Below are 14403 nucleotides of genomic sequence, written 5' to 3' on the forward strand. Positions count from 1 at the left end.
GTTAAAGGGTTTTTTTGGGGAGTGTTTCCTGATCAGCTGTGAGGGTCATAAGGACAGAGGGATGTCGTATGCTGTAAAGCCCTGTGAGGCAAATTGTGATTTGTGATATTGGGCTTTATAAATAAAATTGATTGAATTGATTGATTGATTAAATATTAATTTATTTTTTTAAATCACCTTATTTCTGGTACTGGTTTAATCTGAAAATACAATCCTGTGTCTTTTATATCGTCTGATTTATATCTGTAAATTCTTTCACATGAATCGAGACGAGCGTCAGCACAAAATTAAACAGCAGTAATAATCTTCTTTGGCTCAATAAAATATTTACAATAGAAAGTAAATTATTATTTCTGATAAATCTGATAAAGCGATCAGTAAACATTAAAATAAGACCGATGAAACTAAATTCCAGACACAGACAGAAGAACATGGTGTGTAGAGACACTCGGAGGATCGAGGCAGTAAATATTTAAAACTCGCTTCCCAACGACCTAACGACGCCTCCGCTTCACGTCTCTGCTGCCAGAAACATAAAGAGCAACAAATCCCATCTGAATCTGTTTCAGTCAGTCTGTCCGGTGTCTGTCTGGCCGCTGCCTCAGGAGGAAGGGAAACAGGAAGCAGAGGAAGAAACGGACGGACGGAGAGACGGAGGGATGGAGGGAGGAGAGGCGGACCGACCTGGAAGAGACTGGCGGTGAGCTCCTCCAGCTCCTGGCCGAGCTGGTCTCTGACTTTAGACAACCTCTCACACTCCTCATCCTTCAACAGCAGCTCCTTCCGCACACACGCACACACACACACACAAAGAAAACAACACAACAGAAAAACAACATGCCACCAAATGAAAACACATGAACATAAAATCAAAGCATGACAACAAACAAAGAAATGAAGAAATAAAAATTAGTGAGATGTGTTGAATGGCTCGCTTCATCTTAGATAAAAACAAAAAATGAGGGATGTCATGATCAAGTTTCGGCAGCGTGGAGGCAAAAAAACACAGGAGACTGTGTCACTGAGCTGAAACTAGTAACTTATAACTTCTGTAAATAATAAATATACGATCTCATGCAGCGCTTTGCTGTCGTTTATGGCGTGTGGTGTTTGGCAGCAGGCGGAGTGTGAGGTGGAGAACTAAATGACGGCTGCACTCGTCGCGTCACTGTGGAGGTTAAAACATGTGTGACATCTGAAGTAAAACAAAGGATCAGATCAGACTCTTTACAGCTCAACATGGCCGATCAGTTAGAAAACACCTTCACCAGCCCTGATACTGATCTGTAACATCAGGTCGAGACATCCTCACAAAAAACTATAAAATAAATGCATTTAAAATAAAACAGAATATAACATGATGTTAATGTGAATAATGAGATGAAGTGACGTCTCACAAACACACACACTCTCTGTCCAACTGCACACACACTTACATTCAATTTTGAATACAAATTAAGGTAAAAACCAGTGTGCGTGTGTGTGTGTGTGTGTGTGTGTGTGTGTGTGTGTCCTACCCTCTGAGCCTTGGCCAGCTCCTCCTTCAGCCTCTCGTATCCTTTCTCTCGGACCTCCATCACCGACGGGCTGCGCAGCCGCGACAGGCTGTCACTCAAGGCGCTGCATTCCTCGCTGTCCTCTCCGGACAGGAAGTTGCCATCGGCTGACTCCGCCTCCTGGCCTGGCACACTGTGCAGCCAGCGTGACCAGGGACACAAGGTTGGTCAGTTACGGATAACATTCAAGTCTCTGGACACTATTTTTTTATGAACAGGAATCTATGAACATTCTGCCTCTACAGCTGCAGCTAAAGTTATTTGCAGTGTTGATTAAAATCTTTAAACAGTGTCGAATAAACGACACGAAAATACTCAGCTGCGAATATTTCACATCAAAACTATTCATACCAGTAGGGATGCAAATTTGCAACAGTTGTAAGTAAGGCTGTAACGCGCCCAAACATAACGCATTAATCTTTTTATAGTCACATTAGTCGTGGGCTGCTATTGTGTGAGTGTTAAAGGGATAGTGCAGCCAAAAATGAAAATTCATCCATTATCTACTCACCCATATGCCGAGGGAGGCTCAGGTGAAGTTTTAGAGTCCTCACATCACTTGCAGAGATCCAAGGGGAGAGGAGGTAGCAACACAACTCCACCTAATGGAGGCTGACGGCGCCCCAGATTCAAACGTCCAAAAACACATCATTGAAACCACAAAATATCTCCATACTGCTCGTCCGTAGTGATCCAAGTGTCCTGAAGCCCCGACATAAAAAGTTGTTTGGAAAAACCTCATTTGAACTCTGTTTTTAGCCTCATTGTAGCCTGTAGCTCTGACTGCACGCTTCATGTGTGTTCACATGCTTTCACTACGGACGAGCAGTATGGAGATATTTTGTGGTTTCAATTATGTGTTTTTGGACGTTTGAATCTGGGGCGCCGTCAGCCTCCATTAGGTGGAGTTGTGTTGCTACCTCCTCTCCCCTTGGATCTCTGCAAGTGATGTGAGGACTCTAAAACTTCACCTGAGCCTCCCTCGGCATATGGGTGAGTAGATAATGGCTGAATTTTCATTTTTGGGTGCACTATCCCTTTAAAGTGAGATGCTACTGGTATCATATAAAGTCTTAAACTCAACAACATTCAGTTCAACAGAGAAAAGCTGCAAATATCTGGCTCTCTGTATTAACGATCAATGATAAAAACAGTTACAGACATTCATTTGTGATTAATCACTGAATCATTTCATGTCTCTCAGCCTCGACAGATGAATCTGACGTCAGTGTATTTTCTTTACCTTCCATTGTGGCTGTGCCGCGGTGTGGAGTACACCGGCTGCGTGGGGAGCTGATCGGCCCGCAGGGAGGTGGGACGGCCAGTAGGGGGCGCTCCCAGAGAGTGGGTGCGGTACAGAGAGGTGGGCGGGGTGCTGTGACGAGCAGAGGGGCGCTGCTCCGCTTGGTTCTGCAGGACGACACACAGAGAACCAATAAAGACACTGAACGTTATCAGGAACAATGACAACTCAGAGTTGTGAAGAGGAAGGAGGCACGATATTTGTTTATATGCTGATATCTAACAACTCCTTTGACCAATAACTGATACCGATACATACAGTATATCCATCCTTGTCAAAATAAATCAAACCCTTTGTGACTGGACCATGAGGGGATTTAATTTGAACCAGTTCCATGCTGGTGTAAACGAGGTATGTGTGATACAGCGTTCTGGCTCTGACGATCGAGTTTGTAAGCATAAACCTGTAACCTCTACCTGCATGTGATGAGGTGACGGGACCTACCTGAAGGTCAGGTGTGGTGGGCGAGGCCAAGTTCACCTCATGGAACCCCTCCAGAGTTTCTGCATTGCTCTGACTGCTGCTGCAGGCCATAGCAGCTGCTCTCAGACATCATACACTCTGCACACACACAGAGACCAGCAGCTGTAAAGTGTTCATTTAAAATGTTGAGTGAGTCACTGACGGCTGAAAAGCTGCTTCAGTCTGCAGACAGAGAATCAGTGAGTAACATCAGGGGGGCGAATGAAAAGGCTTCATCACTGAGACTCTGTCAGATAGTTTTTGACTTAAAAAGTTTGTTTTCAGCACAGAAACATGAGTCACAGAGTCATTGAGTGATCAGTGACGTGTGACAGATGTGGGTGTGGTTTGGTCTGGTCTGGTTTGCTTTTGCAGGATGCAGCGGTGCATGTTTTGGTGAGCTGTGATCATCGCAGCCCATCAGGCAGATGAAAATATCCACGGTCAGAATGTGTGGAGGGAAATACGCCAGATTAATTCATTAATAGTTTATTAAATAGCCTGATATCATGTGATCTGTAAGAGATGCTGCCAAGACCACATTTTCCATCTGAATCCCTGCAGAGTGCGTCGCTGCCTCTTCAGAGCAAACGCCACAGCATCAGCAGTCAGTAAGACTCAGTGTGTGGGTTTAAATCTTGAAGGTGTGTATGTGTGTGTGTGTGTGTTTTGTACCATAGTGCAGCTGTGGACGGACACACTGGAGGATGATGGAGGGTCGATGGAGGCTCGCAGACAGTCAGTCAGTGTCCAGGTGGTTCTACAGGTGAACGAGTGACTCAGCAAACACACCGACAGGTACAAGCTGTCCTTCACCTGAGAGACACAGAGGATATTATCTTATTTCATCTTCTACAGAGGAGGAGATAACATAAAACCATACTTACATTCTGATAACTGAAACTCAAACAGTATGTTACATTTGTACATTCATGATCTGTGAAGTTTTCAGATGCATCAGTGTTTCATCCAAACGCCCAACAACAACCCTAAATAACACACAGAATACAACTGAGTTAGACTAAAATATGACTAATACTGGATTTTTGATGCCAAATATAACATCTTATAATCTTTTTTTTTTTTATACATAAACAAACATCGTCAGTCCCTTGACTTTGGCTGAACTTTCATTTTTGGGTGCACTATCCCTTTAAAAAAACCCATGCCATTAAAGTAAACAATAACTGTCACCTGATAAAGGTGAAAGGACATGAAACAAGATAAATAAAGTGATTGTTTTGAAGTTTAAAGTATTAAGACTCAAAACAAATAAACATGTATTAAAACTGTAATCTCAGACACTGCTCCACCTAAAGGGTCCAGGTTTCTCCTCAGTCATCAGTTCAAGCTCCACCGTGTTTAATATATTCAGCGTCATACTTGTGTTTGATCTTTTGTCGTCAAGCTAGTTTTCTGTCTCTGTTAAGTATCTGTCTGAGTCACTCTCTCTACTGCAGGAAACAGCTCTTCAATCACCTACTGCTACTCACGTGGGATAGCTTAATGATTTTCGTGATTTTTTTACGGAGACAGATTTGTGTCGATATTATTTGAGTGAGTAGATCGACAATCTGTGTGATAATGTGTAATCTGTAAAAATAAAACAACCTCCACAAATACATAAAAAGGTTTGTAAGCTTAAACAGCTATTTTGCAAATATAAAACAGATGTAAATATGCAAACAAATTTCTAAAGTAAAAAAAAAAGACTTGGCGTGCATGAAACAAGTTAGACATTCACAAATGTTTTTCATTGAATTGTCAATTAATTAAATGTATTCACAGATTTTTTTAATGGAATTTGGGCATTTGCAAAACAGTTTTCTAAGTTTATAAATCTTGTTTTAATGTTTGTGGAGGTTGTTTCATATTTACACATTAACACATGGATTATTGATCTGCTCACATCAATAATACACAAATCTATCTCCGTTTATTTTTGGCAACAACAATCATATGAAAGTTTGATTGTGGCACATCTGAAGTCTTTGATCATCAGTAACTTCCTCCGTCTGTCTCCACTACACACAGGTTAGATATTATAAGACCATAAACTGTGTGAAGGCAGGACGGACTCTGACTTCACTTTCTGGGTCAAACTCCAGCCGACAGACAGAAACAGGAAGTTCACCGCGCGCTGACACACTCCTCGTCAAAGCATCAAGTCTGATTTCATACCAGAGATCCTCCATCATCATCATCATCATCATCATCATCATCATCATCATCATCATCATCATCATGGTGTTATCTACGTCCTCTCTGTGACACGTTGCTGTCCTACCTTTTGTTTTGTCGACCTCAGCAGTGTGTTTTAACAGCACACCGGTCCCACCTGCTCAGCCTGGTGTAAGTGTGTGTGTGCGTGTGTGTGTGTTAAGTGGGTGTGTCTCCAACTGAGTATAGACAAAAGCTGAAATTCAGCGACTTGCTGGAGAAGACAAATAAAGCCGGTGTGACTCATGAAAACTGACGTCACTGTTTGAGTTTATTTAAAGATCCAGCCGAGGAACAAAGTTTCTGTGTGTGTTTTAATTTCAGTATCATTATGTCAAAGTTGCACCTTCTTCTGTCTGCAGAGACATCTGTGAACCAATCAACACTGACTATTGATTACTGTTCGTGTGTCAATCAAGAGAACAATCCTCGGCCTCGATGCTTCTTGGACATGATCAATGCCCTGATCACGCAGGAAGTGTTTCAGCAGCTGGAGGCGACTTTTTGTAACAGGTTTTAATGAGAATGAAGCTCGCTGTTTTTGCGTGACTACACATCTCATGAGCATGCAACGGTGATGTGAGAGGCGGGGCTTCTGTGGTGGTCATGACAACAAGTGTACAGTTGGTAAACAATGGAGGAGAAACTGGTGGTAGTGGTTGCTGGATACCCAGAGCTATACGACTTTACAAAGCACAGTTAGCACCATCTCAATAGAAAACAGCAGATAAGTGCAGTACTGTAAACGTCCATGATGGAGGAGAAGCTCCTGGACCAACTGGTGGTACTCCCCATGATCCAGCCTCTTTTTTAGGGTCTCATGTACCCACACAGATCTCTGTTTATCTGCTGACAGCCTCTCACCCTCAACCAGAGCTACAGACAGCACCCTCTGCCTCAACACGGCAGCAGCTACACACTGATTACTGCAGGACACATACAATATATTAACAGTAGAGTGATAACAAGGGAAGGTTAGGGTAAGGAGGTGATGAGGAGGTTGCCTGGCAACAAAAAAGGCACAAAAAGTGTTTTTTACGAGTGGCATTCGATAAAAAATAAAAAAGGCAGTGTGGTGCGTCTCTGTGAACACAACCTAATCCATCTCAGGCCACACTGACTCGTGTCATTGTTTTTATCCAAGTTTGACTGTTGTGTAGAATACAGCTGACAGCACTGGACTGATGGTGCATTCAAGGACAATCTGACATCTGAGACTTTGTGAGTCTGCAGCTGAACAGCAGTCTCTTTGATGCGAGGAGCCAAATCACATATAAAATGTATTAACTGGCTGAGTTTTGCTAAGTCAGAGAAAGGTGTTTTTTCTCTATTTTCATTATTGTCTCTAAGTCCCATTAAAAAGATCCAAACCAACAGTGAATGCATCACTAACAGGTTCAGTGTATCTACAGTCTGATCTCGTCTTCCTCCGCTGTTGTTAAAGACACGTCAGTGCGTCACATGTTCCTTCATTATCATGAACACACACTGTAGTTTATTTTGACTCAGTCGCACACACACACACACACACACACAAATACTGACAAGAGCACCAGATGTGAATTAATCCGCCGCTGAAAATAGTCCCCAATAAAGTCACTACATCCTCCTGTCTGTCTGATAAAAACTACAGTGAGCAGCGGTTTGATTAAATCACTGATCAAACTACAGATTAGTGTTTTTAAGGTTTACCTGTTCAGGTGGTACACGGACTAACACACTGTTGGTTTTGGTATTCTCATTGGATTTGTTGAGAAAAACAAAAACATGTTCCATGTTTCTCAACGCGTGCAGCTATAGAAAAGTCCGACATTCCCAACTTATGATTTAAATGTTAAACTATATGAACACAGGATTCGTAAACATGACAGGATGTTCAGCAGATAGTTGGCGGACGTTAAAACACTGGATAAATAAACGACAGCTAAATTAAACTAAAACTCACTTCCTCAGGTCGACGCATTTCACACAATTATTCATACGGACATATTAAAGGGACAGTTCAGATTCTTTGACGTGGGCTTGTATGAGCTACGTATCATAGTCAATAGGCCCGTTTACACTGCCTGATCATGGCGGGACAGGATCATGGGCAGCACGTGTGTGACGTTTTGACGACATGACCCGTCTCTTTAAAAAGCAGCAGTTAGCAGTTAGCGGCTAACTCAAAGAAGAGGAACAGCAGCTGAAAATGTCGCAAACAGTGAAAACAATGAGGCCCAGGAGCTCCTTACCCTCCGAGCAGAGGACGAGATCAGCCGCCATTAAACAGGGACTAGGGATGGGCATAAATTTTCGATTATCGATGATTGATTGTTAAGGCTTTTGATCGGTCACAAATAATTTTGATCGACAGTCGCAGTGTTTCCCCTACAATGCCTGGCATAGGTCCGGCGAGCCGGCGAGCCGGCGTGCCAACGAGACCCCCCACCCGGCGAGTCGCCGTGCCAACGAGACCCTTCCGCCCGGCAAGCACGGCGGCTCGATGGGCCTACGAGACCCCCGCCAGACCTATGCCAGGCAAAAAATCAGAAACAGACGGAGGCTCTCATCGCTCTCCAAAGCCTCGGCGGCTTCCCTTGAGGCCTCTGAAAACACTACGCCATTGAAAGACGGAGGTTTTGCTGAAAACTGAAGCCTGTAACTCTGGCTGGCAACGGTTGTAAACACCCAGGGGTGAACTGCGCATGCGCGCCATTCTTCCTCTTTGGCCTGGGGGATTAAAGCTCAAAACTGGGGCAGCTGCGCTCTCTTGTGGCGACAGTCTGCACTGCACTCTTTTGTTTTCTCTCTTTTGAAATACTCGCTTATCAATTAATCGATAATTGATCGTTAATTTTTTTGATGATCGAATAATGAATTTTGATCGTTTGCCCATCCCTAACAGGGATGGTACATGATTGTTACTGACATGTTAATGCCGTTGTTGTTTATAAAGTTGTGCCGATGCGTATATGTCACACTAGACGCCCACTGATGTGTTACATGTCTCACCAGTCACGTCTCTTTTGAGCCCACAAAGCTGAGATACAGAGTATAATCACACACAGCAGCGACATGATGTGCCGTCGTTTGGTTCTGTGTACAAATGCAAAGGAAGCATAAAGAAGGGACTTCATAGCAGCTCTATAGCGCCATCTGTGTGTGAAAAGGGCCAGTGTATTACCCACAGTTGATGTCAGTCAGCACGCTCCAATGAGTGAGTGTTATACGGGACAGTGTAGAGCCAGAAACACACACGTCCAGGATGTATTAGACATGCTGATGGACACTGAGAACACACACACACACACACACACACACACACACACACAGGTGACAGCATCACACCTGTCAGTCAAATCCAGGTGAAACCCCACCCGCCCTGAACCAACCAATCTCCCCTCTCCCTCTCTCCCCTGTCTCCATGGAGACCAGTCCAGGAGAGCCCGTGGTAACCGGACACGCTGAGGGATGCTGGTGGAGGGTCCAGTTACTCCAGACGCCTGATGAAGGCTCATCCCGAGTGTTTACAGGGTTTAAAACGCAGCCTGACGTCAGCCCAAACTCTGACAACCAAACAACGGCCCAAAAATGCAAAATATGCAAATATAATTTTAATATATGATTCTGTGTCAAACTGTGTCTGTGAGGTTTAAGTACTGACAGGTGTCAGAGGCAGGAACTGAACATCTGGTCCAGTTTTATTACATTTGTTTATTTATTCTTTAATCAGATATTTGACATGAACTAAAGTATTAATATTAAAGCTGCAGCGATGAGTCGATTAATCAGTCGATCACATTTATTCTGGTGAAACCTGACCCGCAGCTCTGCAGGAGAAGTGCAGCGTGTGCAGCAGGAGACACTAACTGAGTTTAAACTGACAACAGCGCCTCTGTTCATTCACATGATTCGTTCGGCCTGTTATAATGTCGTCTCTGTGCTGCTGACAGGAAGTCAAACCTCGAGCTCAACATATGACTCTAAACTCTGCAGACAGACACACTGCGTTTTAACACACCTGTTTCAGAGACGCTCAGCGAGCAGTGGCTTAGGGACTGTTCTTTATTTATCAGAGGACAGGGTGGATGGGGTGTTACTTTGATTTCTTTTTTTATCTTGACCCTCACTGAAGCTACAAATATTTTTCCTTGACTCTCCCTGAGCAACGAGGAAAACGCATGAAACTCCCTCCACCATGATAACCATATGTTTTCATATTTATATAAAATGTAGGTTTAAGAATCGATGAAACAAGCAAACAAGATGGGAGTTCTTACTAAAAAATAAATTGAAAAAATGGATTATTTCTTTAAAAAAAAAAAATTCTAAACCTCCTTATGTTTTTTAACAGGATGATGTGCCAGCGTTTTTTTGGCGACATATTAAATAAGACACGTATAATAAAGTAATTAATAATTCTGATAAAACATCACAACATGATTCCCAACAGAAGCGTTCATTGCACATCACGTGTTCAAGGGGAAATCTGAAAATGTGACAATAATTTCTGTTTTGTTTTAGTTTCTGGCTCTGACTAACGATTTTAGATATATTAACCTTTTAAAAACGGACCTTCTGCGGACGGCTGCAGGAGATCGTTGTTTGCATGATTCTGTTTAAACAGGTCTAAAAAGGACCATAGTAGCAGAACATTCATTATTTTAGCAGGAGAAAGCTGAAGCTGAAAACACACCAGACGCGTTGCACTGCAGCTCGTTAAGAGACGACGACACAAAGTTATTGTAACTGAAACATCTGTACTTCCTCCACCTCTGCGTTAGCTTAGGCCCTGTTTAGACGACAACGGTTTCACTAAAAACGGAAAAGTCTAAGAAGACACAATGGCGAAAGCATGCACAGATAACTTTGTCTGAATGGACGACGAGGTGGAGTTGCTACAGTAACAGATCTACACTTCACTTCAAATCAACAGGGTGAGCAGCACAAACAGAGCTCGCCATTGTTGTTGTGACGGTCGACTTTCTCACGCATGCCTAGTGACTGGAACCGTAATGAGCATGTGCGAAAAGTCTCTGTTTTCAGAGGAACTGCATATTGCAAGTTTACATGACAACGGAGACGCTGCCGTTTCCAAAAAATTGCACTCTGGAACCCGTTTTCAAAACATTGCGTTTTCAGGCACCCAAAACGCCGCTGTCATGTAAACGACAACGCAACTAAAATTTACCGTTTTCAGTTGAAACCGTTGACGTATAAACAGGACTTCAAAATTATGTGTACAGCCTCAGCTGAAGTCGGTTTCTCAGCTGAAGAGCCGATCTCCAGAGCTGTGACTCAGCAGGAAGTATCTTTTTATCCATTGTCTTTATAATGACGGGACTGTTTCTCGACCTCAACAACAGGTCTCTCCTCATTCATTCTTCATCACACACGAGACACAGCAACAGCTACAGAGTTCCCATTATACATCCATGGTGAGGAGAGGTGTCGAGCTGCTACAGGAGCAGAGAAGAAGAGCTGCTACAGGAGCTGGTCTGTACAAGCAGAGAGCGAGTGGGGGAAATGCATTTACTTCCGGGGCAATGAGGTTGGAAATGTCACAGTGGCGTGAAGTGCCATGAGGCGGCGCGTCCAGGAGTGTCAACGCATGTCTAGTGGGGTTGTACATTGTAAATAATAGAGGTGTATTTTTTGATGCGCAGCGTTCTGCACCAGTGTGTTTAGGCCTTAAGGCTTCTGTCTTCCCTCTCATCAGGTCATGACCTTACATTACTTCACTGTATCTGCTGAGCAAACAGTGTTTTGCTGTAATTACACCAGAATTTTCCCGTGATGGCCGCAGGAGATTGTAGTTTCTGTAATTCTGTATATATCAATCTTAAATAAAAACCATAATAGCAAGAACTTTCTGCAGCAGAAAGCTAACGCCTGGTTCACACTAGAAGCGGCAAACAGTGCGGATTTTCCATGGAGCGCTGCCCTCTTGCGTTCAGTGCCCATGATAACCAATTAGGCAGTTTATACTGGACGCAATGTGGTGTGGTTTGGTGGTGCGGCGCGACGCAGCATGAAGAGTCCAGGACGACTCGCGATCTTGTTTTGTTTTTTCTTCATATGTTCTGAGTGAATCTGGCAAGAAAACACTCTAATTTATTTTAAATGATATAAATAGTAGATGATATAAATAGATATTGATATGGATATAGATGGTGTTATGATTAGATTGGTGACTTTACGCAGGCACCTTACCATCTATATGACTTAAAGACAAGAGGATCTCCCAGTGTCTCAAACCCAAAACAAAGTAAAACTGGATTCAACTAAACAAGCGGGTCATGTTTGCTTCCATTATATCGAGCTCTCAAGAAAGGAATGAAAGCGTCTGTTGTTCTATTGCTCTCTTAACTCAGAAAAAAATACTCAGAAAAACAAAAAAAATTAGCCTGAAAAACAAAAATAAAATACCACAAAAAACAGAAACAAAATTACACTGAAAAACAGAAAAATAAAAAAAAATTACACCGAAAAACAGAAGAAAAAAACCCACGGAAAACAGAAAAAAAAAATTACTCAAAAAAAAAAAAAAATTACCACAAAAAAACAGAAGAAAAAAAAATTACTCCGAAAAACAGAAAAAATTACTCAATAAAACAGATTTTTTTAATTTGTCAAGTGAATGCAATACACTTCCGTAAGATGGTGATTAAAATTAAAAAAATAAATAAATAACACAACATTTAACAACATTTCTGTCTCCTCTGAGCCTAAATTACAAACTGAGTCCCTCCTCTGTCCCACCTCCTGCTCTGCGCCACCTCCTCCCCTCATTAGTAATGAACAGTCCCTTAGCATGTGTTAGCATAAGCTTAGCACACTGAGCTAGCATCCTAACAGCTACTGAACAGGGGGAGGCTAACGTTCAGAAGCTAACAGTGTTACCTGACACTGACACATGAAAGATGCATGACAGCAACATGTTCGCTGTGTGTCTGCGCTGCGGGCTCGAGCTCATGCTAACGGTGCGTTTACAGCAGATTAGCTAACGTTAGTAGCGACACACAGAGGGGAGGTGTTAGCATCTCTGTCAGCTGTAACATGCTAGACAGAAATAACACATATGGAAACATCACAGCAGCTACACACACAGCGCATTGACCGCCGTTAAAACCGTTAATATAACCGTTACTCTGAAGCTGGGGATTAACGTTACTGATGAGGGGGAGACCCTGCTTCCATTATCGGCCACCGTACAAACCCGACCACGGCGAGCTAATTCCGCCAACATGACTAAAAATAGAAGATTTATTATGAGTAGACTGAATGTTAATAACGTGAGGTGTGTGTTAACAGTGATGGTGAGGGTGTGTGGGGGCTTGGCTGTGAGGAGAAGGACAGAGATAGTGCGACAGACGGCTCAGTGTCCGATAATGGGCGCATCTAACGTAATGGTGCATTTGCGTGTCGCTAAGCTAGCTAGCTAGCGGGCTGAGCAAGTTTACCGGACACATCTACGAATAACAACAACAGTAACGGTAATAACACGGTAGCTGCGGACTCACCGGGTCTCTGTGAGGGCAGCAGCCGGGCCGGCGGTGTCTTCCTCCCGGTACCGTGCAGGACAAGCCCGTGAGACAAACAAACGGTCACACCGGAGCGGTTGTTGACGCAGACCGGAGCAGGTTACTCCAACTGACGGGAGGGGCGTTTAGGGACAACTGGGAAACTAGAGCATCAGCGTTACCTTATTGTGATGCGTTTATGCAGGCAGATTAAACAGTGATATGAAGTGAAGCCACAAAATTACGATGAATAAAATGTTAAATAATCTCCAGATGAAGTCATTTACACAGGACAACAGTACATGTTTGATTATATCATAAAATAAAAAATAAGACAGACTATTAACATTAAAATTGGCTGTGAAAATAAACAGGAAAAATACACAAATATTATATTAAATCTCCAAACTATTGTTCCACATCAGAACAAGAGTGCAGAGTGTGTGTGTTAGATGACTGTCTCTCTTTCAAGCCACATGTTGAACTACTTGTGAAAAGGCAGAAGATTAAACTAGGATTTAATTTTAGAAATAGAAACTGCTTCTCTCTCTTGGCCCAAAATAATCAGACTGGTCTCTGCACCATGACTGTGCGTGATTATTTTTTTAGACTTTTTTTTATTGGTATTCTCTTGTTTTAGATATTCTTGACCTACATTCAGCATATTTATAGGTGTAAATTAAGCAGAAGTTGAAAATGGCTCTGCTCTCTGTTCACAGAACATGTTCATATTGTCTGTACTGAGGGAACAAACAGAGTTTGGCCAACAAGCATTTACCGTAAAACTTCTATTAGTAGCCCCGGGCTATTATTTGATTAAATCCCTAAACTCAACAGGCCTATATTTGGGACAGGCCTTTATTTGTCAAAATGTTTAGCCACACCGGGGTGGTAAAAAGGACTGGGTGTATAATAGAAGTTTAATGGTATAGTTAGTTAGTTAGTTTCTTTTATTCCTGTGTCATGCACCTAAAAGTGCCCAACCCTCATGGGTTTATAAAAGAGACACTATAAGAGACAGTTGCAGCGTTCACAGATAATTCATAACAATTCAGGTCATTTCAAAATAACCAAAAAAGAAACAAACATACTATAACAGCTCATTCTTGAACAAAATATTCTGTCTTCTTGCAAACAAAATCTGCAACACAAAAGGTTCCCTTCCTGAAACATAGTTCAAGCTTTTCATAATCATCCATCAACCAAAAGAAATAAACATAGAAGGGAGACATTCTACGTAATAATAATACTTTGTTCTCAATTCCCCCTAATTCACACAATAAACAAAGTCTGTCCTCTTCTGGACAGTTACTAACCCTGCCAGTCTCTAGAGCTACAGGTAACGTCTATATGTAGT

At 42.6% G+C, this 14403-nt stretch overlaps 1 protein-coding gene across 6 annotated transcripts in view; it reads right to left on the reverse strand.

Moving 5' to 3' along the window:
• The window catches only part of rab3ip (RAB3A interacting protein (rabin3)), a 25326-nt gene extending 12141 nt beyond the window's left edge, over positions 1-13185 (reverse strand). For 2 of the 6 annotated variants that reach the window (XM_050035938.1, XM_050035934.1), the window contains exons 1-6: positions 13047-13185; positions 3997-4137; positions 3304-3420; positions 2800-2966; positions 1518-1689; positions 685-780 (exon numbers count right to left, since the gene is read on the reverse strand). In XM_050035938.1, the coding sequence (XP_049891895.1) occupies positions 685-780; positions 1518-1689; positions 2800-2966; positions 3304-3393 (525 nt within the window). In that variant the 5' untranslated portion in view covers positions 3394-3420; positions 3997-4137; positions 13047-13185. Of the gene's footprint in view, positions 1-684; positions 781-1517; positions 1690-2799; positions 2967-3303; positions 3445-3996; positions 4138-4208; positions 4311-5608; positions 5710-13046 lie in introns of those variants that run through there. The other 4 variants (XM_050035935.1, XM_050035937.1, XM_050035936.1 and 1 more) reach the window with 4 other exon arrangements.
• Between the last annotated feature and the right edge of the window lie 1218 nt (positions 13186-14403).

This window comes from Epinephelus moara, chromosome 23 (genome assembly GCF_006386435.1).
Source record: "Epinephelus moara isolate mb chromosome 23, YSFRI_EMoa_1.0, whole genome shotgun sequence".
NCBI classification, from domain to species: domain Eukaryota; kingdom Metazoa; phylum Chordata; class Actinopteri; order Perciformes; family Serranidae; genus Epinephelus; species Epinephelus moara.